At 37.2% G+C, this 27,951-nt stretch overlaps 1 protein-coding gene across 4 annotated transcripts in view; it reads right to left on the bottom strand.

Annotated features, from left to right (window-relative positions):
- Positions 1-27,951, bottom strand: part of CFAP20DC (CFAP20 domain containing) — a gene marked incomplete at both ends in the record, with an annotated part of 268,246 nt that overhangs the window by 228,332 nt on the left and 11,963 nt on the right. For all 4 annotated transcript variants that reach the window (XM_079712102.1, XM_079712105.1, XM_079712103.1 and 1 more), the window contains one exon: positions 27,484-27,556. In XM_079712102.1, the coding sequence (XP_079568228.1) occupies positions 27,484-27,556 (73 nt within the window). The remainder of the gene's footprint in view (positions 1-27,483; positions 27,557-27,951) is intronic.

The following is a 27,951-nucleotide window of genomic DNA, read 5'->3' as shown; positions in this document are numbered from 1 at the left end:
AACAGTACATGGCTTGTCAGAGCCTGACAGAACTGAGCTGAGATCCCAGTTCTGTTAATCTGCTCAGAATCCTTGGGAGAGATACTCTAGGAACCTCCGTTTCCTCATCTACAAAAGGGAACTAATAAATACTTCTTACTCCCGAGTGGTTGAGAGTGTGCTAACATGAGTGCCTCTCACACACATGTGCTGAATAAACATTAGCGTCCTTCCTATGGGATATGTGATCTTACCCCAGGGGTCACCTTTCCAATTTCTAAACAGAGGTCATTGGGAAAAATTAATGTTTTTTAACAATGTACTTTACATCCAGCATAACTAAAATGGCTTTAAGCAAAAAAAGGTGGTGGAAGTATTTTTAACTGTGAAATCATCCACTCATTCATTCAATAAATTGTATATAGCAAGTGTTAATTAAAATCTCACAAAAAATTCAAACTTCTAAAAAAATTTTAGTAAGTTTATGTATTAAGAACTATCACTGATAATACTACTATATAATTTTGGTTACAAGAAATACTGATGGGCTTCCCTGGTGGCGCAGTGGTTGAGAGTCCGCCTGCCGATGCAAGGGACATGGGTTCGTGCCCCGGTCCGGGAGGATCCCATGTGCTGCGGAGCGGCTGAGCCTGTGAGCCGTGGCCGCTGAGCCTGTGCGTCCGGAGCCTGTGCTCCGCAACGGGAGAGGCCACAGCAGTGAGAGGCCCACGTACCGCAAAAAAAAAAAAAAAAGAAATACTGATGTGCATGCTGAACACCATAAGGAAAAACCAATACGAGTTACTCACAAATTAATACCATAGAGAGAACTACTGAATTTTACATTCTATTATTCATACTGTCAATCACAAATCTGATGCGCTTGGTGTGAACTCTAGGTGTAATGAGGGAGGCCAAATCCATGTTCTTGGGCTTATCAATTGGGATTGGTTCTGTTTTTCTTCACCTTTCTCCCTTACCAAAGAGGTTGTCATTTAAGGCTCATATGAAAAGGAGAGTACCTGTGACCTCCTTTTAACAAGAACTAACATTTGTACAGCTTGAAAAGCATTTTCTTTTTATCATTAAACGTAATCCTCACATTAAGTAGGCATTTTCTCCTTTTACATATAAAGAAACTGGGGCTCCTAGAAAATTAAATCGTTTGCCCAAGGTCTTGGTTAATGACAAAGCTGTGAGACACCCAGAATGTCTGACTGAAAATCTTATGTTCTTTCCTGTGGTTATATGATGAATCAAAAGACCTATTTTACAAGCATTTCAAGAGTTACCAGAGTTCAGAGGGGGCGGGAAATGCACTGATTACTCACACTAAAAATGCAGCTCAGTAGGAAGGGAAAAAAATTGAAAGGCTTTAAGAATTATGAAACACTGTAGATAAGACTCTCAGTCATCTGAAGGTAGATATTCATTTTATGCATCATAACAATCTACTTTCTTATTTTTCTCTCTTTTTCCTCAAGACAACAGATATAATGAGTGGATCAGGGCAGCACAGTTCTACAAAAGTTCTAAATAGGAAAGAAGGAAATGATATTTGCTACACAGATCTATTAGCCAGAAACTTGTTGGTTTTTATAGGTGTTATGTAACCTCATCTATTTAACAGATTCAGACACAGAGTTAATACTTGGAATGTTAGATGTGTTTCAGAATAGCAAGCTATAGGCTGCTTGTATAGTTGGATTATATTTATAGTACCATTCCTTACATTTCTAAACCAACAGTCAGACATATGCCAAAGCAATCCATTTGTATCCCCATAGAAGATCCAAGTTAAAACTACCAGAGAGGGACTTCCCTGGTGGCTCAGTGGTTAAGAATCCGCCTGCCAATGCAGGGGACATGGGTTCAATCCCTGGTGCGGGAAGCTCCCACATACCAAAGAGCAACTAAGCCCAGGCACTGCAACTACTGAGTCTGCACTCTAGAGCCCATGAGCCACAACTACTGAAGCCTGCACACCTAGAGCCCATGCTCCTCAATGAAAGAAGCCACCACAATGAGAAACCCGCGCATCTCAACGAAGAGTAGGCCCCGCTCGCTGCAACTAGAGAAAGCCCGCGTGCAGCAACAAAGATCCAACACAGCCAAAAATAAATAAAAAATAAAATAAATAAATGTATATTAAAAAAAAAGAATACCAGACAGATGGTGCTGGCAATGGTAGAGTCTAGACACAGACAGATGAAATCTCATTTTCCATGGGCAAAAATCTGAAAACATCTATTTCTATTTTCTAGACAAGATATGAAAATGGAGCAATCAATATATCTAAGTGATAGACTATGCCTGATGATGGTAAAAATTAGTCAATCCTAATTTCACCATTGTACAGCATATTTCAGGAGAGCTGTGAAATGAACTTGCAAGAAGAAAGCAGAGGAGCCTATAATTAAAACAAAGCACAGAACATACAACAGGATGAATATTTCCTAAGTTCACTTTCATTGCCCCCATTACTAAAGGCTCTTTTCAAAACTGCTTTTTGTTTAAGCTAAATATAGAAGAAGGTCTCTTAACAGACCCACTGAATTAACTGACAGTCATCTCTTGGCAAAACATACCTGCCGGGAAAGGCAAACTCGTGTGTAGTCTTTTGACCTCCTCTTGGCTGCATAAGAATGGGCCTTGGGCCTGGAATACTTCCTTACCAAGAAATAGAGAACACCACAGCCTGTACTGAACTTGTCACCTCAGGAATATCTTTCCCTGTTTCAGACTCAACGTATGCTTCTCTTTGTCTGCTTAAGCCTGTGGCATCATGGCATCTGGCCAACCTCACTACTATCTGTTCCCTGTGGGGAGATGATAGGGCCCTTCTGCTGCAGCATAAGAGGGGTGCGTGCAGGTCACTTGACCAGTATGGCTTCAAGCACAGCGGCCCAGGCAAGCCCAGCCAAGCCCAGCCAAGATCAGCTGACTCCACCCCACACCACAGATGCATGAGAAATAATACATAATACTTGTAAGCCACTGAATCTTGGAATGGTTGGTTAGGCAAAAAGAGCTAACTGATACAAACTCATCTACACAACAGTGTGTTCTGTAGTAAATACCACTCTATTGAGAGACTATAGTATATGTAAAATGTATCATGTACATTTTGCTCTCATATAATTTTTGCATTTTGCTCATGTAAATTTTATATGAATTAAACTTCATGTTTATATTCAGTCATTTTATATCACTTCAGCCACTTCAGATAAACTCAACTGATATGAAATAATACTGACAACATCATGTTTAATATCCCACCACTCTATTCCTAGACAGGCAATAACTGTTATAAAACTCTCATTAGCTCTTGTCATAAAAGTTTCAATATGTTAATGTAATTGAATGTTTTCATCATCTGATTCTTAATCTTCCTTGTGGTCAATAAAGACCACATTATTTGTGAACTAATCAAATTTAAGCATTAATTATTCTCATTTCTAGATTTGATGAAGCCTAAAAGACAATATGAACCAGTAAATCCTCATTTGTAAAATATCCTAGATGCCAAAAATGGTAAAACAAATGTGATTTTCAGTGAAAAGAATTTATTTCCTTAGGAAAACTGAAACTATTTCCTTCTACATGCTGTAGATACAATAATAAGAAAATACTTTTGATAATTTGGGGAAATAGAGAAAGGAAAATGATACACAAGTTACACTGTTATTCATCAATGAAAAAGTATTTAAAATATTCCTATATTAAATAATATATATTTGTGTATATACACACACATAAGCATGGATGGATGGATGGGTGGAAGGGGAGAGAGGGAGGTGGAGGTTAGGATGTAGAACGTGGCGAAAGATTGTTACTCTCATTCCAGTAACCGAAACAAGCCTGATAAACTACAAAATCATTTTTTAAAAAATCCATTGGAGAGCTGAGGATGCAAAAAGATCTATATGAACTAAATTCCAGAAGTAAATGAGCCCTTCACAGGAAAGGAGAGACCCATGGCTGTTCTTATTTCTAGCAGGTTAGAAGGAAGACAAAGAATTGGCCATGGTTGTGGGGAAGGAGAAATCAGCCTAATTTTTAACAGCTGCATGCAGGCTGAAATGATGGATCAGAATTCCAAGAAGCCCCACTATAAAGCAAGCCTCTTTCTACCTGCCAACTTTTTCCTGTGGGTCTTTACCAAGTGCTGGGGGTAGTATACTGAACGTAGAGGGTGGAACAGAAAAGTGGAGAGAAATTCAACTAACGCACTCTGGGATTTCAGGTACCAGAGGCTACTGGTGTCCAGGACAACAGAGAGACCTTTTAAAGGAATTCTACACCTTCACAGAATGTAGGGCAGCCTTCCTCAGTAGGCTTGGGTCAGGCATCGGGAAAAAGTTCTCCAGAGACAAAGAAAGCCAGGGGCAGGACTGAGAACGGAAACTCCTTAGTGGCCCAAAGACCTAGGTTATAAAGCAGAGTGTGATCTCTCACAGTTTGGAAAGCCATGCCTCTATTAACCTGTTAAATTTGCTGCTGGTCAGAGTTCAAGCCCTGGTGAAGGGAAAGATCTGACCTTGCCCTCAAAAGATTAGTAACAAACTGAACCACACTGAAGCTGCAACAAAGCCTGGCCCCAGCCCAACCACAGACTGACTCAGCCCCCACCCCCACCAGCCTAAAAGAAGGGACATGCTCTTTTCTGGAGGTAACGGCTACTTACTTCAGGCTTTACAGTTCTTAACATGCAGTGTGTGGTATGCAAGCCAAAAATTACAGGCAAAGAAGCAAGAAAGTCAGTCAAAAGTCAATAAAAGCAAATGCAGAGATGACCCAGATGTACAACTATTTGTTATGTAATTGATGAATATTCTTTAATCACTAGCAGCACACCCTTCACAGGGATACACTTAATAAACAGGTAGGGACTTCCCTGGTGGCGCAGTGTTTAAGAATCCATCTGCCAATGCAGGGGACACGGGTTTGACCCCTGGTCTGGGAGGGTCCCACATGCTGTGGAGCAACTAAGCCCATGCGCCACAACTACTGAGCCCACGTGCCACAACTACTGAAGCCCACAAGCCTGGAGCCCATGCTCTGCAACGAGAAGCCACCTCAATGAGAAGTGCACGCACTGCAATGAAAAGTAGCCCCCACTCGCCACAATTAGAGAAAGCCTGTGCGCAGCAACGAAGATCCAACACAGCCAAAATTAAAAAACAAACAAACAGGTAAATAGTACTCAATGAAAGGTATTAAAAGTTAAAATTTTTAGTATTCTTTTTATTAAAACATATCAAAAATTCTGAGTATTTACTCCATTCCAGATACTGACTTAAGATACTGGAGGTGCAAGATAAAGCATAGCTCATCTATCTCTTCATGGAACTCAACAGGCTACTGGGAAAGACAGATCTGTAAATAACTATAATCCGACCTAATAAGTGCTATCACAGAAGGATAAAAAGAATGTTATTGAAAGCACAGAACGTGAAGTTAGAAGAGTCAGGGATAGCTTCAGAGAGAAAGACATCTGAACTCAGTTTTTTAGAATGAGTGGGATTTAACAGATGGAGATGAAAGAAAGGGCACAGGAGTGAAAGGATAAGGAAGGATATGAAAGAATGAAAGTATGTGATAGTTTTAGAATCCTACCAATAGTCCAGTGGTTTTAGACAGCACAGGGCTGAGGAATATGTTGGGAGAAAGGAAGGGAGGAAGGAAGGAGATGTGATTAAACAAGATAATTGGAGAGACAGAATGAAGCAGCCTTAAATACCACATCAAAGATTAAGGAAAGCTTTTGAGCAGGGAAATAATAAAATCAGATTTATATTTGTGACAAATATTTCTAAGACTTATAACACTACATTATAAATATTTATAAATTAGGCTCCACCTGACTATGAGCACTTAAAGGGTAAGAAAATATGGTAGGGAATTGACCAAAGACAAAGGGATATAAGATTTGATGGATGAGATTAAGAAAATTCTGATGTTTTTCTGGCAATTGTGATCTTTATTACTAAAATCATTCATCAATACCATTCTTACATTTATCAATAATGAGGTTTATTAATATGGCAATTCTAGTTAGTTTGACTTATTTCCTTATAAAGACATATGTAAAAATTATTTTTATAATTCCAAAGTAGATTATGTTTTTAAAAACACAATGCATAATTTCATTCCAACTTAGATAACTCAGGAAAAGAAGTGTATCAGTTAGGAATGTGCTAGGCTATAAGTAACCCTGAAAAATAGTGGCTTATACAAGAAGGAGAATTATTTACTCATTCAAGTCTAAGGATAGGCAGTTCAGGAAGGTTAGTGGCTCAATAAAGCCATCAGAGACCCAGATATCTTCTCCATTTTCCCACTGTGCCATCTTTAGTATATAGCTTTTGCATTCATGCTCCCAAGAAGGCTGCTGTACTTTCATGTATTGTATTCATATTTTATGCAGAAAACAAGGAAAAAGCAAAGTGCCATAGGGCAAAGGAACAAGTTAGCTGAACCTGTCCACCTTTAAAAGCTTGCCTAGGAGTACTACCAAGTGAATTCCACTTGCATTTCATTTGTGATAACTAGGTTATGTGGCCAGCTTTACCTAAAAGGGAGTCTAGGAAGGTGAGTCTATTTAGCCGGGCCCATGGCTATCCTGACAAGAGAAAAATGGATATGGGTAAGCAATGAGCAGTGTTTGGCGGAGAAAGTAACATAAAACCTTGCCCAGCTTTTCTGTTACGTTGCAATCCAACAACTAAGAGACAAGCTGCTGAACACCCTTGTGTGCCTCTAAAGGGAGACAAATGCTTCTCTTTGGTAAGCAGCTCATGTGTGCTATTAATGTGGGCTTAGATACATGTCGTCTATTTGAAAGAATGTTCCCAGCATAATATAATTGAAGAATAAACTTAAGATGCAGAGAGCAATTTTGGAAGTTTACCTAAATTCATTACATAGAAAAAGGCTCCTAGAAGTCAGTACAAATGGCTGGCATTTTACCTACTGCATTTATCAACACCAGTGAAAGTATGCATACTTGTTACAACTCCAAGTAGCAGAAGAACAAACACCTGCACATATTCAATATTCTAGATGCTTACCAGGAATGGCAGAGCACACCAGATGCTACTTTCCTTCCTGCCCAAATATTTCCCAAATATTAAGCTATTTTTGTTATCGCAAAGAGGTAACAAAATTCACAGAACTAAAGCATTTAACAATTGGCTACTATATTTATGACAGATGGCTACATCTACAATTACTAACAGTCTTGCTACTGTTTGAATATAAAAACCAAAAAGCTACATAAATTACATGCTCAGTTACTTTACTTCTAATTTAATTTAAGGGAACAAGAGTTAATTTGATCTATTTTAAATATTTGCCAACAGGATTAATTCAACAACGTATGGAAAGATAATAATACTGTATTCACTGTCTTCCAGTTCTTACCACTAAACAATATATCAGCTTGCTTTTCTACTAAAACTGCGTAAAATAGATAGGACAGCTAATTTAAGCAGTTGTTTGCACATTCAATATTTATAACCTGAATCTTGTATGACTGACTGGAAGCAGTGAGTTAGAAGGTTTTAGCTCAGCTCCTGCCTGGAGTGATGGATGGCCTTGAAGAATTTCTTGTTCACTAACCAGATCAATCACATAACAGAATAAAAACAATAAATAAGATCAGCCTTAAACTAGATTCCCAACATTTCCATCTGTATGCAAAACTGTTGCGGGAAGAAATGTATCATAAAACACAATGTGAACCTACTTAAAAATAATAAAAATCCACCAAAGATGCTGTAGAATGTAAATAAAAAAGACAGGGCAACTGGATGCTATTCTACATTTTAACTGAACATTAATTCGAACTTTGTTATATATATATATATGTTATATATACGTTATATATAATCCAATGACAAATCATTGAAAAGGCTGCAATTTTTTTTGGCAGTACTTACAGTTGATTTTACTTAATTAAACTAAAAGGCACTGTTGTGGCAATTATTATACACTGCACTGTTTTTAATTATTCCAGTGGCTGTCCTAAAAAATGAATCTGTTAAAGAGTAAACAAACATCTGATGGTTCAACTTCATTCATTAATGGCTAACCCCAAAACACCTGCAGTGATGATGGAAGGGGTAGTACTGCATCTGGACCATGGCTAGCAAAGTCCTCTTTAGTGTAGGCTACAGCAGGTTTGACTGGTTTGTGAGAGGCCCTTGTAAGCATCTTTCCACAGCTCCTCATTCAGTGATGTCAGGTTGGTAGCTTGAACGTGGTCATGGTGGGAGCATTTACACGACAGAGACGAACAAACTCTAAACATCAGGGCTTCTCAATACCCTAACTCCACCCCAGAGGTAAATGGTAAACATTTACCAGCACAGGACAGTGTGAGCTCATTCCTGGGGCCAGGGTGGGGGTGGGATAGGAGGCTGGGGGGACTGAGAGCTCAAGGGCATAAAGTTGAGGTCCTGAGGAACATGTGCAGGAGTGGCCAGGCTCAGACCCCAGATAATCCTCAAGGTGCCTTGGGTGTCTGAGGATGAGCAACCAGGACTAGAGAAATGGCATTTATTACTTCCTATGGCCTTTGGGCATTCATCTTCTCTTCTTGAGTAGTCTGCCCCTATTAGGAGTAGAAGTGAGAGGAGGAACAGGAGGAGAATGAGAAGGAGAAGGAAGAAGGAGAAAAATGAGAAAGAAAAATAAAAAGAAAAAAGTAGAAGGCAAAGAACAAGAGTAAAGAAAGATGGAGAGAAAAAGGCAAGGAGAAGTAAACGACAGGAAAGAGGAAGGATGAGGAAGAAGAAGAAGAAACAGAAGATGGAGGGAAAGGGGAGAAAGGAGAGGAAGAGAAGACAAGAGGAGGAGTAGGGAGGTGGAGAAGGGAGAGGAGATATTCATATTTCTGTGCACAGGCAGAAAAATGTCCAAAAAATGCTGGCCACATGGAGGTCTCTTGGGGATAACCTGAAGAGATGGAGGCTCCAGAACTGGGGACAGCAACCTTTCTGCTACTGGAGTCTGTTTTACTCTTTAGAGGCCAGAGACTAGGTTTCTCTTTTGAAGCAACAAGTGAATGTTGGCCATGATTCTATATTCAAGCAGTACCACTGCACCTAGCTAGGAAGAGACGCTGGGAAGAAGACACATCCCAGGTTGTGGCCACCTTTGGGGTAGCAGTGGTTTTCAAACTTCAAGTGCCTCAGCATCACCTGGAGGATTTGTTAAAACAAGGATTGCTGGGCCCTGCTCCCAGTTTCTCTTTCAGTACTTCAGGGGTGGGGCCCGAGAATCTGTAGTTCTAACAAATTCCCAGGTTGTTGATGCTGCTGGTGTAAAACACTGCCTTAGTATTGGGTTGGCCAAAAAGTGCCTTCAGTTTTTTAGTAAAAATACAAGACACATTTTTTATTTTCACCAAGAACTTTATTGAACAATGTATTCACCCTACTGCCATTTTTCAAGCAACTTCATAATTCCATCTTCCCAAAACTTTTCATCTTTTTGAGCAAAGAACTGTTCCAGGTGCCTTTTACAGTTTTCCAGGGAATTGAAATTTTTTTCCATTAAGAGAATTTTGTAAAGACCGAAATAAATGGAAATCCGAAGGTGCAATGTCTGGCTAATACGGCAGATGAATCAGAACTTCCCAGCCAAGCTGTAACAGTTTTTGCCTGGTCATCAAAGAAACATGCAGTCTTGCTCTATCCTGATGGAAGATTATGCATTTTCTGTTGACTAATTCTGGACGCTTTTCGTTGAGTGCTGCTTTCAGTTGGTCTAACTGGGAGCAGTACTTGCTGGAGTTAATTGTTTGGTTTTCCGGAACAAGTTAATAATAGAGAATTCCCTTCCAATCCCACCATATGTACAACATCACCTTCTTTGGATGAAGATCGGCCTTTGGTGTGGTTGGTGGTGGTTCATTTCGCTTGCCCCATGATCTCTTCCGTTCCACATTATTGTACAGTATCCACTTTTCATCGCCTATCACAATTTGTTTTAAAAACAACGTTTTTGTTACATTTAAGTAGAGAATCGCATGCAGAAATATGGTCAAGAAGGTTTTTTTCGCTTAACTTATGTGGAACCCAAACATGAAAGTGATTAACATAAGCAAGCTGGTGCAAATGATTTTCAACGCTTGATTTGGATATTCTGACTATGTCAGCTATCTTCTGAGTAGTATAATGTTGATTGTTCTCAATTAATGTCTCGATTTGATCACTATCAACTTCAACTGGTCTACCTGACCGTGGATCATTGTCCAGCAAATCTCCAGCACGAAACTTCGCAAACCACTTTTGACATATTCGATTAGTCACAGCACCTTCTCCATACACTGCACAAATCTTTTTTTTGCATTTCAGTTGCGTATTTACCTTTCTTGAAATAATAAAGCATAATAGGACAAAAATGTTGTTTTTCTTCCATCTTCAATATTAAAATGGCTACACAAAAATTCACCAATTTTGATAAGTCTTTTTTTAAATGCATGCTGATATGGCAGCTGTCACACAATCTAACAAAATTGTTTCGAATGAAGTTAAAGACAACTAAGGGCTACTAAAGCCATCTTAATGGAAAAAAACAAATGAACCTTTTGGCCAACTCAGTAAAAAAAAAAATCCTGGAAATAATTACAACCCAGACCTTAAGACCTTATTAGCGAGCATCTTAGCGAGAATTCAAATGAGAGAAATAACAGGCTAATAATGAGGTACAGGAGTCCTAAGGGGGAAGAAGAAAGGCATTATGGAGCAATTTTTCCTGCTTTCACTTATGCCCTCAGCTGGCTGTAACATCCATAAATGTTTCTTTACTAGCCAACTCTTAGAGTCTCTTTCTAAATCGCCCTCTGAAATCTTCTCCATACCCTCCATACCCTTCTCCATAGACCTCCGGGATAGGTCTGAAACCATTTTTACACCAATGAGAACAACTGAACTGAATAGGAGTAAATTCCTGACTCAGACTAACACAATCATATTCTCTCTCTAGGTATCTGAAATTGCCTGGTAAGACTAGAAATGCAGCAGAAACACAGAAGAAGCCGAGATGAAAAAAGAGAGTGAGTGCTGAAGGCTTTCTAGTGCTGGTTTCCATGCCCAGCTCATTACTGTCCTTGGACTTCACATGACACCCCACATACCTGGCATTTGATGCCCCCACTACTGTGTTTTAATTCACTCAAGTTGGTTTGGTTAACTGAAATGAGTCTAAATGAATCTAGCCCCTCTCCGTAATCATCAACAACTTTATTACTAAAATGAACTCATGCGCTCTTTGGAACATGGGATATATATTGCAGAGTCTGATACATTAACCTTCCTTAGTAGCCTGTGCCATGGTTCTACCACCAAGCTGGTGAGGAAACAAACAACAACAACAAAAAGCCCTTATACTCATTTCTTTTTGTTGGGTGTTGAAAAAGTTTTATACATACATCTTTCTTACCATTTTTTAAATATAAGGTAAAACAGCCATTACTATTTATTTGTTACTAGGAATATCAGTTAGTAATCTTTATGTCAAAAGTTAACAGAATACCCAACCCAAGCTTGCTAACTTAATAAATGGAATTTATTAGCTCACATAATTGGAAACCACAGATGTAGGGCAGGCTTCAAGTTTGACTGATTTAACAGCTCAAAACAGTCATCAATGATCCAACTTCTTTCTATTTCTCCCTTTCTGCCACGTGGATCAATTTTATCCTCATGATCACAAGATGGGTGCTAGATGGAAATGGTGCTCCTAGTCCCGCATCCTAAACAAGACTCCTGAAATTCACTCTGATTGGGCCAGAGTAAGTCAGATTCTCAGTCCTAAAAGAATAAATGTAGCTAAATGGATGGAATGTGCTAATTGATATATAAATCAAAGCCCACACCAGGGGCTGTGTTGTAATCAGTTTTACTAGAGTACATAGGCTGCCATTAGGCAGGGGGAGATACCCAAGCAAAACAGGTTAATTTAGGAAGAGAAAAATGTGGCAAAGTATGCTAGGTAGAGAACAAATGTCTACCACACTCGTTTTTTACACGTGTAATTGGAAAACAACTTAAAATTTCACTTTATTTTGCAACCATTTTAGTAATAATTAGTTCAGGCAAAAAGCGAACTGCTGGGCTTCCCTGGTGGCGCAGTGGTTGAGAGTCCACCTGCCGATGCAGGGGACACGGGTTCGTGCCCCGGTCTGGGAAGATCCCACATGCCATGGAGCGGCTGGGCCCATGAGCCATGGCCGCTGAGCCTGCGCGTCCGGAGCCTGTGCTCTGCAACGCGAGAGGCCACAACAGTGAGAGGCCCACGTACCGCACAAAAAAAAAAAAAAAAAAAAAAGAAGCGAACTGCTAAACTAGTGAAGGAAAGCTTGATGAGGACCAAGATATTTACATAGTATCAAAGTATGTCCCCACAAATGACTTACTAATTTTTAAGAGAAAAATAGTAACTTAACATCACCTATAATGGAACATACTGGAGTCACATGCCTTCTGATAAACTGCACTAAGGACATGCCATCTCTCTCACAGTATTTCTGCAAAAAATGTATAGCCTAAATCTAATCATAAGGAAACCATCAGAGAAACTCAATTAAGGGGCATTCTACAAAATAAGCAGTCTGCACATTTCAGAAATGTCATTGATGTGAAAGACACAGAAAGACAGAGGAACCATTCTAAAATGATGGAGACTAAAGACACATGAAAACTAAATGTAATGTGTAATGCTGGACCAAAAACATAATTGTTATAAAGGACAGCAGGTCTGTACCACAGATAATAGTATTGCATCAATGTTCAATGTCCTGATTTTGAAAATTGTACTGTGGTTATGTAAGTAAATTTCTTTGTTCTTAGTAGACATTGAAGTATTTAGCAAAGGGGTATGAGATCTGCATTTTACTCTCAAATAATTTGCAGGAAATTTGTGTATGTACACACATACATTCCTAAATATATGTATATACACAGAGAAAAAAGTAAAAGCAAATGTGGCAAAATGTTAATAACTGGTGAATTTGGGTAAAAGGTATATGGCAATTCTTTGTACACTTTTTTTTTGCAACTTTGCTTTACATTTGAAATTATTACAAAATAAAAAGTTTTAAATATTTAAACATTAATTTTAGATTGCATGTCCCTACAACTTTTCTCAAAGCATGAGGAAGTACTGTTTTGCACTATGTACCACTTAAGTGTCATAGGGGAAAAAAGGTGACAAGAAATCATAAAGTTTTCTTTTAACTTGTTTAGTGGAAGCATAATTGCTTATTTTGGTAGAGGACAATATGTCTTGGCCAAACTCTGTTACTTCCTTTTCTTCTAGACAAAGAACCAGATACACAGTTCAGCCTCCAATACTGTTATGGGTGGTATGAGTTCTGGCAAGAGCAATCTGACTTCATATATCCTCCCATGTGATTCTCTAGGTTCTCTCTTCTGTTGTCTGCTGACCAGATATGGAGGATCTGCTAGAAGACTCCGAGGCCCAAGGGGCCTAGGTCCCTGAATGACTATTGGGGGGTAGAGTCCCTACCACTGACCTGCACTGGATTGAGATATGAACAAGAAATGAATGTGTTAAGCCACTGAGATTTGGGATTATCACTTATAGCAGTGAGTCTACCTAACAAAGTTACCTAACTTATAAAATAGATTAACAGAAGAGTGATGCTCCAGGAAAATACACTAAGTAAGGATGTCATGTATTTGCTTTCAGAATACACTTTAGCATAGGAGTTCTCAAAGTGTGCTTAAGGGACCCTTGAGGGTCTCCAAGACTCTTTCAGAGGCTCTGTGAGGCCAAAACTATTTTAAGAACAATACCAAGATGTTATCTGTCCCTTTCACTCTCACTCTCTCTCAAGTATACAGTGGAGTTTTCCAGAGGTGACATGACATATTGTATCATGAGAGTGAATGCAGAAGCAGATATGAGAATACTCCTGTCTTCTATTTAGCCAGACATTAAAGAGGTTTGCAAAAATGTAAAACAATGCCACTGTTGACTAAGTTTATTTGCTTTGCAAAATATAGATATTTTATGCTATAGCTATTTAGAGTTACGCTAACATGTAATGGGGTTATTTCTAAATAGTACCTATGTTTTAAGTTACTCAGTTTTAATTTCTAATATGGTAAATACTAACAGATATAACCCATATAAACAAAAATTCTTTGAGGTTTTCAATAATTTTTAAGAATGTAAAGGGGTCCTGAGACAAATAAAAGTTTGAAAACCACTGTTTTGCAGCAAAGTGTGAGTATCCCTAGGAGTCACAACATTTTACACAAAATAAGCCCATACTGTAGAAATATAAGAATAGGATAGTGAGGGTCCCCAGTTGACCCTTATTAACTCAAGAGCTCAGTGTCCAGGACATGGTAGGTGCTCAATAATATAATTGTTAAATTAATAAATTATACAATGGTGATGATATTCACATTAAGAGTATCGTGATAAGAATGAGATAATGTATTACATGTGTGTGTTTGATTATATATTATCAGTGTTCATAATTATTCACTATCTCCCTTTTATGTAGGAGGTATATACATCCCTGCCCCACTGACTCCAGGTGTGGTCATATGACTTGCACTGGCCAATGAATGTAAGTAGAAGTGGCTTGTGCCACACATATCTGAGGAGAAGCTTTAAATTAGATTGAGTGGTTCTGTTCAGGCTCTTGCACTTCTGCCTATGCCTCACGAACAGCATGTTCCAGACAGGACTTGTTTGTTCAATCCAGGTTCTGGAATGAGAAGACACATAGTCGACCTCTAGCGAAATCAGAGCTGCAGCTCACCTGTAGCTCTCAGGCAATGTGAGACAGAAATATATGGAATTGTTGTAAGCCACTTTAGCAAACCTGGCAAATACAGTATGAAACGAGCCTAACATATTGTAGATGTTTAATAAACCAAACCATTCTAATCAGTGTTACTGTTTAGCTAGAGAAGCACTAAAGAAATGTGGCTTAGTCCTTGAGTGAGACTGCACTAAAGCAAAGTCTACCCTGATTAACTAAGATAGTTTATACAGTACTATTCAGGTAACCTTAGGATTCCAGGTAAATGAAATAAATATATGACCTAGGACAATCATTGCATCAAAGTAAATTTGACTCTAATAAAAAATTCTAGCTACCATTCACGGCTAAATACCACTAGAAAGGCTTAGTAATATGTGTAGAGGTCGTTGGCAGGTGACTGAGGAAAAAAAGAGGTTCTAAAGTGACTACCAAGTGTCTATACTCAAAGGTAGTTCAGTAGGTCTATTAGTCTATCTGCCTGCCCTGCCCACACCCATTTCTTAGGGAATTGGCTCCAGCTTACAGCCTCCGAAGACAAAAACAACGATGGAGCAGTTAGCTGAAACCCAATGATTGGCCAAGGACCAATCCTGATGGTTCTCTCAAATCTTTGAACTGGAAGATACACAGATTGAACCTGATCTGTCAGTGATGTGTATTGGAGTTGTAGGGTCACAGAGGGATGTACTGGAAGCTATGTTTGCCCACATGCACAATGACAAGCAATTTAAAAAGCTGGTTTATAGGATGAAACAGAAGAATGAAGCAAACTTACGAACAGAATGAAAGATGACAGAGTAGTTTCCAGAGAGAGAGAGAGAGAGAGAGAGAGAGAGAGAGAAGCTGCTGACAACTATCACCTCTCAACTTTTGCTGTTGGGTTCCATATGATCTCTCCATGTTTTTCCAATACTTATCTTTTTCCTTGACATAACTTAAATAGATTTCTGTCCCTAACAATGAAATAATCCTTCAAAGAAGCAGTTGTTTTGTTTTGATTTGTTATGACCTTGCTAATCCTGACCCAAACAAAGAATTTAACTTATTTCTGGTGATTAATTTTAGAGGACAGGGGTGGGGGAGGAGTAGAAATCTGGATTACAGTAACAGAATTAACTTTCTGCAACTTAGAGTCCAAAGTACTGGCAGAAATAACTTCACTATTTAAAACTATCAGAAACCATGATTATAAAATCATACTATATCGTCACCTTTTTCCAACTCAAGCACTAAAAGGCAGCAATGATATCAAGAAAAGATGCTAGAGTCAGAAGTTCTGAATTTTAGTGTTGGCTTTGCCTCTAAAAACCTTGTATCCTGAGGAACATCCCTTTTCTGGGTCTCAGGGTTTTTTCTATTAAAAATAGGGAGTTGGGGCTTCCCTGGTGGCGCAGTGGTTGGGAGTCCGCCTGCCGATGCAGGGGACACGGGTTCGTGCCCCGGTCCGGGAGGATCCCACATGCCGCGGAGCGGCTGGGCCCGTGAGCCATGGCCGCTGAGCCTGCGTGTCCGGAGCCTGTGCTCCTCAGCGGGAGAGGCCACAGCAGTGAGAGGCCCGAGTACCACAAAAATAAATAAATAAATAAAATAAAATAAAATAAAAATAGGGAGTTGGAATGGCTAATTATTAGAGAAATGCAAATCAAAACTACAGTGAGGTACCACCTCACACTGGTCAGAATGTTCATCATCAAAAAGTCTACAAACAATAAATGTTGGAGAGAGTGTAGAGAAAAGGGAACCCTCCTGCACTGTTGGTGGGAATGTAAATTGGTGCAGCCACTATGGAAAACACTACGGAGGTTCCTCAAAAAACTAAAAATAGAATTGCTGTATGACCCGGCAATCCCACTCCTGGGCATGTATCCAGACAAAACTATAACTCGAAAAGATACATGCACCCCTGTGTTCACTGCAGCACTATTTACAATAGCCAAGGCATGGAAACAACATAAAAGTCCAACAGCAGATGAATGAATAAAGAAGATGTGGTATACATATACAATGGAACACTACTCAGCCATAAAAAAGAATGAAATAATGCCATTTGCAGCAACATGGATGGACCTAGAGATTATCATACTAAGTGAAGTAAGTCAGAAAGAGAAAGACAAATACTTATGATATCACGTATATGTGGAATCTAAAATATGACACAAATGAACTTATCTGTGAAAAAGAAATAGACTCACAGACATAGAGAACAGACCTGTGGTTGCCAAGGGGGGTCGGGTGAGGGTGGGGGAGAGATGGATTGGGAGTTTGGGATTAGCAAATGCAAACTATTATATATGTACAACTGAATCACTCTGCTGTACACCAGAAACGAACACAACATTGTAAATCAACTCTACTTCAATAAAATGAATTTAGAAAAAACAGGGAGGTGGATAAGAGTTGTAGATTCCCTATAATAACAGAAACTTGAGCCACTAAAATGTTTTAAATATTTATGCTAACACATCCATTGCTAAAATACAGTGAATTCATACATTTATTACAAATCACTGTTTATGGTATATCAATAATCATATCTGGCTTTAAATAATGCTAAGAGATATTTTATTTCCTACCTTATAAATCAATGGTATTTAACCTCAGAAAAAAGGGCATGGTAATACCTATGTGTATCAAACAGAACAGCTGTTCCTATTTACTGCTAACAAAGGCAACCAACCCCCAGCTATACTGAGAATTTCATACCACTGTTGTTGTTTCAAACAGCTTATTACAATAGCTTTTTAAGTATGAAATAGATATAAAATGCAAGATCACTAATCTGTTCCAATAAAGAAGGGCGGACTATTGGTTTTAAGAGAAGTTCTTTGGGAGTTCTATTATGGGCTTATAAACAGTTTTCATCTAAGAGCCAAGTGTGGCATTCCTTAGCTTTAGCCCAATCTTGAAAACATTTATTTGCATATAACTCCTACTCACATAAACGTTTTGGAAAATTCAAAAGAATTTACTTCTCCTTCCCTAAGTGCTCTTGCCTTTTCTCATTCTTGAAATAGTTACCATCCTGCCAGTAGAGGTGTTTCTAAGAGAAATGAACTTTATACTTGGCAAATAAAAGGCTCCAAAGGAAAAGCTGCTTTCCTACATCTTTTCAGGGACGAGTACCAAGAAAATTTCACATGAAATGGAAACATTCCCAACTCGTCTCAAAATGTTTCACAAGAGCAATTTAAAAATTAAATATCCCTGCACTTTTATCTATATTTAGAGATATAAAAATTATGAATTAATATTTACTGTACAATTACCATTTGGCATTATCCAATTTAATCCTCATAATTACTCAATAAATAGGTATAAATATCATCCTCACTGTACAGATGAGGCTGTAACACACATAGAGCCCAGCAACTTGCCCAGGTCATCAAACTAATACATGGCAGAGCCACTGACTCTCAGGCTTATAACCTGAGCCGTCACAGGGCCTTGACTATTTATCCCTGATAATGTATATGGCAATCATTTAACTGTACTGTGCTTTAACAAATGTATGGCCTTTTGTTATGAAGAACACTTCCAAATATTTGTATATGTGCAGTTTTTCTTTTGCTAGTATCTTATTTAGCTCTCAGATCTAGGTTATCTAAAGAGTACTGTAAAAATAATTTAGAAAAGTAAAGTGAACCAAACTAAGAACCAGGAAGAAAAGACTTCTCAAAGAACATTTATTTAATAGATAAAGACTATGGCCCCTGATTTATACACCTATCACATGAGTTATCTAAAACTTCCATATAAAACCTATTTTAAGGCATGCAAATTTAATATATTATGAAAGTCAGTATGCAAAGTATCTTAAAGTGCTCCTTTACTAATGCATGTAACAAAATATACTGATTATGCAAGCACATTTAATTGGATATCATTAAAATAATGAGATTTAAGTACTGATGATTTTAAAAAGAAAAAAATAGAAGTTGGAATTAGACATGAGATGCATTCAAAATGTTAATGAAACTTGTAATGTCATTACCACTTTAGTATATAATACTACTAGGTTAAAAAAGAGCAACCACTGGCCATTTTCGACCAGTTCTAAACACAGTTTAGAGATGTATTTACTCAGTGACATAAAAGATTTCATTGGATTAAGACTTTGTGCTTGGATAAAACCTTCTTTACAAATAACCTAAGAGCTATAGAGCAACCACTATTTTCTTCAAAGGTAGGAATCAAAATGACCAAAAAGATAAGAAAGTAAATTTTCCAAAGGAAGAGTTGTGCTTGGTAAATGGACACAATCTCAAAAGCTCTCACCAATGTCATTCTGACCTAAAGTTATTAAATTTAGGTGTTCTCTCAACTCTGGTGGCTTTAAAGTGGCTGAAGAAGACAACTGACATGTGAAAAGAACAGGTCTGCAGCTGTGAGGCCATATTCACTTTCCTTGGTTTAAAGTTTCAAAAGAGTCTAGTGCCTCCGATGTCACCGAAGAAGGGATAGTAAGGAGCAAAATTCAATAGGGTAGAAGGACCTGAAACTTCTATTAAATTTCTCTTTTGACCTATTTGTCTAGCTCACTAGTAACAATACAGAAAAAGTGATATAAGAGTAACTTTCACTAAATTATCCTGAGACTAAAGCTTTGTTTTGTAGGAAGGGTATGTTTCAATTTTCCATTTTACAGAAATGGAAAAGGAAGCTTTAAGATCCATATGAACCTAAACCTCCTAAAATTACAGAAAAAACAATATCACCGATTAGCTCTGGCAATTAAAAGAAAAATGTTCACATTACCATTTACTCAAGAGGAAACTGAGACAGTGTACAGCCCAAAGGCATAAAACCAGGGGATAAAGCAAAAGGACAAAACAAAAACTCTGGAATGAGCATCATAAATACTAGATTGGATTCTAGGTTAAAATCATTAAACTCTACTCAGATATAATTTTCAAATTCAGAATACTGCAATGAAGAGATCACAAAGGATCAACTAAAATTTCTAAGGACTAGGGACCCTTTTAAGGATCTCTCTCTTTTTTTAGGAATTTACTTTATTAGATTCCAAATGAAAGTAGTACTCCAAATAGCTAACGGCTCAACACGTGAAACCTTCTGGCAATAATATTCCCTAGGATCTGCAGGCTAAGAATCTCAACCTCTCCAAAACAGCACACAATGCCCACCACCAGCTTTCATAGTGTTTTCATCCCATATATTGAAAAAGCACTGGTTGAGCTGAGTGAAAATGAGAAAAATAATGTCAATTCACTAGAGGCATTAACAGCACAAAATGTCTCTCAGAATTCATCGAGATAACTGTCAAAATCAGGATAGAGAAAGGAATTAATACTCAACAATATTCAGTAAAATGAATGAAACTCCTGTCAAAAATGTAATATTCCAAAATCACTTAGTGTGACTGGCAGCATCAAATATAGTGTAACGGATTTCTAGTTCAAGATGCGGTTGGTTCTCTTCCAAGAGCTCAGGTTCTTGGTGCTCCTCCTGTACACAAGATTCTGTCCCCAGGCTCTGAAACACCTAACAGCTCTCCCACACAGGGGAGAGCTGGCTTCCCACTGCTACGATGAAGCAGTACAGAAGAGATCACAAAATGAAAGAATTCTTAAAAATTCTTTAAAAATTCTTAAAAAAATCTGTTGTTTATTAAATCATTTAACTTCAGGTCAAACAGTGAGACACAGGTACACTAAAATACTTTAAAAATGAAAACTGCAACTAATACTAAGAAATAAGCAAGTCAAAATGAGGAGTTTATTTGTAAAAAGCAAGAGAGGATATTTTCTTTTGTGGGTTTACACTGAAAGAGAGAAGCATGAGAGAATTCTGTTACTTTAATGCTAAACATACTGTGTGTTAGCACAGTAAACACTCCATTTGCTCTATATGCAAAACGCAATGTGTTTGGATAATCTCTGGTCAGGTTATGAAGCTCTGAAGCCGCCTTACCCACAGATGAAGGATTTTGAATAATATAATATGTATATGTTAAAGAAAAAAAAGGCCTAGGCATGGACCAAAGTAAAGAAACAACAAAGATGAAATGAAGTTGTTTCTTAGCTCTCATTTTTTTTTGGAAAAAAAAAGTGTAATACAAATATTGTCACATTTATGATGCAAAATATTAAACAAAAAATATTTGAGTAAAATTCTTCCTTTAATTTTCAAGCATTTATTTCTTAAATGGGTAATTACAGAAACAGAACAGCTCAGAATGAAAGACCTTTCCTCTGTGGAACTCTGATGATAGCACTGTGCTATGGGAAGCCCCTAAAGATGTAGAAGGCTGAGCACAATCATCTTGTTCTAAAATTCAAATTAAATATCCCTACCATATATGTATGTATGTATAATTAGATAGAAAATTTACAAATATGGTGGCATGGTATGGTGGTGCAGAGCACGGGTTCTAGATTTAGACTACAAGTTTGATTTCTGGCTCTAAGATTATTAGTAAGTCTGTAACCTCTGCCAAATTCCTTAACCTTTCTGGACTTCAGTTTCCTCAATGGTAAAATAGAGGCAATATTTATGACTACTATACAGGCTTGTTTTGGGGATTGAGTGAAAACAAAATGCTTAGAACAATGTTCAGTATATAATAAGTGCTTAATAAATGTTAGCCATTATTACTTTATGTTAATTTTCTCATTTAATTCTTATGACCAATCTGTGAGGTAGGTATTATTACTCTCATCCTATAGGTGAGGCAAGTTAAGTAACTTGTCCAAAGTCCCACAGAGGTAAAGCAGAATTTGACTCTGGATCTGTCTCGTTTGAGGCCTATGCTCTTACTTCTACCTAATACGTCACATGTTCCCTGTGTCTTGCTCTTATGCCATCATAACATTTAAAAAGATGTATTTAAATTGCCTTTTAACTGATCTTTCACCCTCAAAGCAAACTATATGTGGACAGAGATTGGGTCCTGTTTACTCATTCCACTCCTGCCCACTCATATATATTTCAGAGCTTTTGTGCCAGGCATTGTGTTAGGTGCTAGAATATCATGGAACTCAAAGACTGCTCAAAATGACAGATAATCAAATAAAATATACCATTACAAACTGGCATAGTTGTAATGAAGGAAAACAGCAGAGTGCTAGAAAACAGCATAAGACTTATTTCTCATTTATTTGGGGGACGTCAAAGAAGGGCTTTCTGGAGAGGGGAGACTTAAGCTGAGATGAGAAGACTGAGTAAGAGTTAACAAGGTAAAGAAATGGGGATATAAACCACTTGTGCATAGGACCCTAAGTGGAGACCTCACCTGGTGTGTGAGGAAGGGAAAGCCAATATGGCTGGAAAGGAGCAAGTGTGGCTGACAGCTGGTGAGCTCAGGGAGAGGTGAGAGACCAGAGCACATGGGAGGATTGAGGATTTGGGAGTTTGTCCTTGGTACAGTGAAAATTCCAGTTGGCTTTTAGAATGATCACTCTAGCTGCAGTGTGGAGATAGGATTGTAAAAGGATAAGAGAAGAAGCTGGGAAATCTACTCAGATGCTCTAACAGTAAATTGGGGAAATGTGATGGTGGTTTGGGACTAGGAGGGTAGTGAGGGTGGGAAGAAGTAAACAGATTCAACGTAGATTGACTCCCCTATGCATATCACACTGTATGACACTAACAGGAATTCAATAATTTGTTGACTGACTAATCATGAGTGATTCCTCAAGCAGAGCTGTGGCTGGTTCTAAGGCATCCACTAACTCACAGATGTATGACCTTCTCCTGAGCAGTATAATCATCCAGTGAACATAAGATACACAGGAAGATGTTGAAGAAATGAGTATTAAACTCATAAAACAGCTGGCAAGACTCCACTTATGAAAAACTCTTGATGTGCAAGTGTATCTTTGTGAAACAAAATGCCTCTCCCATTTTGACAATGAAAAATTTTAGAAGCCATATATCTTTCTGCTCTGTGACTTTCCAAGCTTGTTAGAGAAATATATTATTTAAAATGGCCTGGAGCTATGCTGCTAGAAACACAGTAAAACACTAAGGGTGCTGAAAGAAAGCCCTTTCATTTAAGGAAAAGAAAAAGCTGTAGTTAGAAAGGCAATCAATACTTATTACTCTACCTTCTTTCTTGTAAAACATGGTCTGTCATTACTTCCTAAAATAGCAAAATATTTTGATTATCCATTAGCAACAAATTCAAATGCATAGTTAATACATTTTCTCATAATCTAGTGATTTCACTACGTCAGGACAGAGAATGTTTTACCCATGTTATTTAATAATTTTGACCTTTTGTCCATAAGACATTTGTTTTGCAAAAACTATAAAACTAAAACAATCTGAAAAATACAAATGTTTGTCCATGTGGCTATGAGAACAAGAGACTAGGATTATAGTCAACTGAATTCAAAATCTGACCGTTAGTTCCATCACCCATGAAAATGTTTTCCCAGCCTTCAAGCGCATTAATCACACGGTAACAAAGGGGTGGTCAGGCTTACTTATATCAACTGCTTTCTTGCTAGACTAAGTTAAACCTAAGATACCTATTGATTTCTCAATAATTAAAGCTTTAATTATTATTAACTTAGTTAAAACAGTATATTGCCTAGCCTAGAGTGATAAGCTCAAGTGTTTGGGGGCACAAATAAAGCTTAATTTTGCATAGGAAAAGAGTGCTCTTCAGCAAAAGATTATGTCCCAAGGTTCAGCAAAGTGTCTTGCACAACTTTGATCAAAAGGCCAATTTCCAGCACCTCTACCATGGCTTCAAGGTATAGGTGGTAGAGATCAGGAGAACAAAAGGGTTGGACTGGATTTCTATGTAAGGAACCTAACAAGCTTAAAAATAAAATATAATGTGTCTTCTTCCATTTGGTAGGAAACCACTTTCCCCTACACTGAAAATAAAACTTTATATGGTACACTGTAACTTTAGAATGTTTTTAGAGTCTTGAAAATACTTTTTCTGCAGAACTAGAAAAAGACAGTGTTGGCCAAAAAGTTCGTTTGGGTTTTTCCAAACCATCTACAGAAAAACCCAAACGAACTTTTTGGCCAACCTAATACATAAGAGCATCAAATGCTGCTTTGGTCTTGTTACTATAAGAACTACTTTAAAGAATCTTGGTGACCATGGCAGATGATAACAGAAAATCTTAGAAGTTTATAAGATTTAAAGTTGAATAAAATAAAAATATAAATTGTTCCATCTATCCTTTATCATTCCAGAAAACAAAATTAAATAATTAGCTAAAATTCGTATTTTACCAACATATGCACACATTATTATTTTAATTCATATTTAATTAATATTTTAATATTTAATTCATGAACAAAGAGAAACTAATAACCTCGAGTTTATGTTAATCTCATTTTATTAAGAAAGCTCTTCCTTCCCCTTGGTTTGCACCGGTATAACTAGTCCAAAATTAACTTCATTAATAGGAAAAGTCACTTCTTCCAGCAGGGAAAATAAAAGCCTAAGCTTTCACCTTGGACAGCTATTAGTTACAAAGAAAAATTAGAAAACAGCATACCCCAAATATAATGTTTTACTGAAAGCACACAAATTTATTACTGAGACCCTAAACAATATTCCATTCTATATGAATATACAAATTAATGTTATTTTCATTCTCAGAATTGTATCAGACAACAGGTAGCTCAACTGAGTAAAATTTGTATATGCTCATTTTTGCTAAACAATTAGTTCATAGCAAGGCCACTTAAAACAAATATATCCCAAGACATCTATATGTCAACAGAAAAGACCAATATTTCTCAACTAAAGTGAATAACATTAAGATACTATACATAGAAAATCCTAAAAATGCTGCCAGAAAACTACTAGAGTTCATCAATGAATTTGGTAAAGTTGCAGGATTCACAATTAATACACAGAAATCTCTTGCATTCCTATACACTAACAACAAAAGATCAGAAACAGAAATTAAGGAAACAATCCCATTTACCACTGCATCAAAAATAATAAAATACAGTAAGTCCCCTACGTATGCACCTTCAAGCTGCAAACTTTCAAAGATGCAAATGTGTATCTGGTTCCAGCAAGGAACCAGAAACTGTGCCACCAACGTCAGGTGTAAGTGAAATTGCAGCTTGCCCTCCATCTCCTATTGCGGATGATCCTTCAGCTCTACCATCTCCCACCTCTTCTCCCTCCTCCAGTCAGTAATTCTTGCCTGTTCACCTGATGCCAGCCCCTCTAATGCCAGCTGTTGTACTGTACTACTGTATTTTTCAAGGTACTGTACTGTAAGATTAACAATGTTTTCTTTACTGTTTGTGTTTGTTTTATATGTGTTATTTGTGTGAAAAGCATTATAAACCTATTACAGTACAGTACTATATAGCTGATTGTGTTAGTTGGGCACCTAGGCTAATTTTGTTGGACTTAACGAACAAATTGGACTTACGAAAGCGCTCTTGAAATGGAACTTGTTCGTATGTAGGGGACTTACTGTACCTAGGAATAAACCTACCTAAGGAGACAAAAGACCTGTACTGTGAAAACTATAAAACACTGATGAAAGAAATCAAAGATGACACAAACAGATGGAATGATACACCATGTTCCTGGATTGGAAGAATCAATACTGTCAAAATGATTACACTACCCAAGGCAACCTACAGATTCAATGCAATCCCTATCAAATTACCAATGGAATTTTTCACAGAACAAAGAACAAAAATTTTTAAGTTTGTATGGAAACACAAAAGATCCCAAATAGCTAAAGCAATCCTGAGGGAAAAAAATGGAGCTGGAGGAATCAGGCTCCCTGACTTCAGACTATACTACAAAGCTACAATCATAAAAACAGTATGGTACTGGCACAAAAACAGAAACATAGATCAATGGAACAGGATTGAAAGCCCAGAAATAAATCCACTCACTTATGGTCAATTAATCTATGACAAAGGAGGCAAGAATACACATTGGAGAAAAGACAGTCTCTTCAATAAGTGGTGCTGGGAAAACTGGACAGCTACATGTAAAAGAATGAAATTAGAACACTCCCTAACACCATACACAAAAATAAACTCAAAATGGATTAAAGTCCTAAATGTAAGGCCAGATATTATAAAACTCTTAGAGGAAAACATAGGGAAAACACTCTTTGACATAAATCACATCAATATCTTTTTGGATCCACCTCCTAGAGTAATGAAACTAAAAACAAAAATAAACAAATGGGACCTAATTAAACTTAAAAGCTTCTGCACAGCAAAGAAAACTATAAACAAAACAAAAAGACAACCCACAAAATGGGAGAAAATATTTGCAAACAAAGTGACCAACAAGAAATTAATCTCTAAAATATATAAGCAGCTCATGAAGCTCAATATCAAAAAAACAAACAACCCTATCAAAAAATGGGCAGAAGATCTAAATAGACATTTCTCCAAAGAAGACATACATGGCCAATAAAGCACATAAAAAGATGCTCAACATCACTAATTATCAGAGAAATGCAAATCAAAACTATAACGACGTATCACCTCACACCTGTCAGAATGGCCATCATCAAAAATCTAAAAACAATAAATGCTGGAGAGGGTGTGGAGAAAAGGGAACCCTCCTACACTGTTGGTCAGAATGTAAACTGGTACAACCACTATGGAGAACAGTATGGAGGTTCCTTAACAAACTAAAAAAAAGAAAACTACCCTATGATCTAGCAATCCCACTCCTGGGCATATATCCACAGAAAACCATGATTCAAAAGGATACATATACCCCAGTGTTCATTGCAGCACTATTTATAATAGACAAGATATGGAAACAACCTAAATGTCCATCGACAGATGAATGGATAAAGAAGATGTGGTACATATACACAATGGAATATAGCCATAAAAAAGAATGAAATAATGCCATTTTTAGCAACATGGATGGACCTAGAGACTATCATACTCAGTGAAGTAAGTCAGACAGAGAAAGGCAAATATCATATGGTATCACTCATATTTGGAGCCTAATTAAAAAAAGATACAAATGAACTTATTTGCAAAACAGAAACAGACTCACTGATTTCAAAAACAAATTTATGGTTACCAAAGGGGAAACGTGGGAGGGAGGGATAAATTAGGATCTTGGGATTAACATACACACACACTACTATATCTAAAATACATAACCAACAAGGACCTACTGTATAGCACAGGGAACTCTATTCAATATTCTGTAATAATGTACATGGATAAAGATTCTGAAAAAGAATGAATATATGTATATGTATAACTGAATCACTTTGCTGTACACCTGAAACTAACAAAACACTGTAAACCAACTATACTCCAATAAAATTTAAAAACTAAAAAATAAATAACATTAAAATGAGGTATTTCAATTAATTTAAAACCAAACACAGTTTCCAATAGCAGACAGTACAAAACATAACATCACCCCTCACTTGAACTATAAAATCTCAAACTTTTGGATTATTTATTTCTTCAAATTATAGGCTCTTTATTGTCAAATTCAGAATCCTTTGATATTTTCTTAAAACAGATGAAATTTGCTTTCTTCCCTTAGGGAAATGCCAGACTTCAGTATATCTTAGAAATACCATTAAATTAGTTTAATTACTTCATGTCGACTTGATAAGTCACTGCTCTTTAATGCAAAAACTGCCACTTGTAATTAATGACTCTTTGTACTGTTTCAATTGATCAAATGTCTAATACACATAAAACATTGAAAGAAATTCTGTATATCTTACAGCAATTCGGTGGAGAAGTCTTGTCCCAGGGGTATGTAAATCTGAAGTACAAGAAACCTCTGGATCAGTCCAACTAAAACGAGAGGGGGAAAATATACATTTATATGTCCAAACCATTTATATGTACATATAAACAAAACAATCACATGTCATCAACAAGCTGAAGCTTTTATCATTTCAGTAATACACAGAACTGCAACAGCACTACCCCTGAGTTACAACCTCATTATAAAAGCAAAAAAAATGATGAATTCAAATCAAACTCTAACAATAAATGTTGTCTTTTAAAGTCCCATCTGTGGGCTTGGTGAAATTTTTATCAAAATTTACAAAATAATAACTTTTTATTTACTATTTTTAATAGGTTGCAAGAAAGTGCACACATTCAATAGACACATATAAAATTGAACTATGGACTCTCATTAAGGCGGTCATAAAAGCATGTGGCAATTATTTTTATTCACTGAC

This window comes from Hyperoodon ampullatus, assembly GCF_949752795.1.
Source record: "Hyperoodon ampullatus genome assembly, chromosome: 10".
Classification (NCBI taxonomy): Eukaryota; Metazoa; Chordata; class Mammalia; order Artiodactyla; family Ziphiidae; genus Hyperoodon; species Hyperoodon ampullatus.
This window is presented reverse-complemented; position numbering and strand designations above follow the sequence as displayed.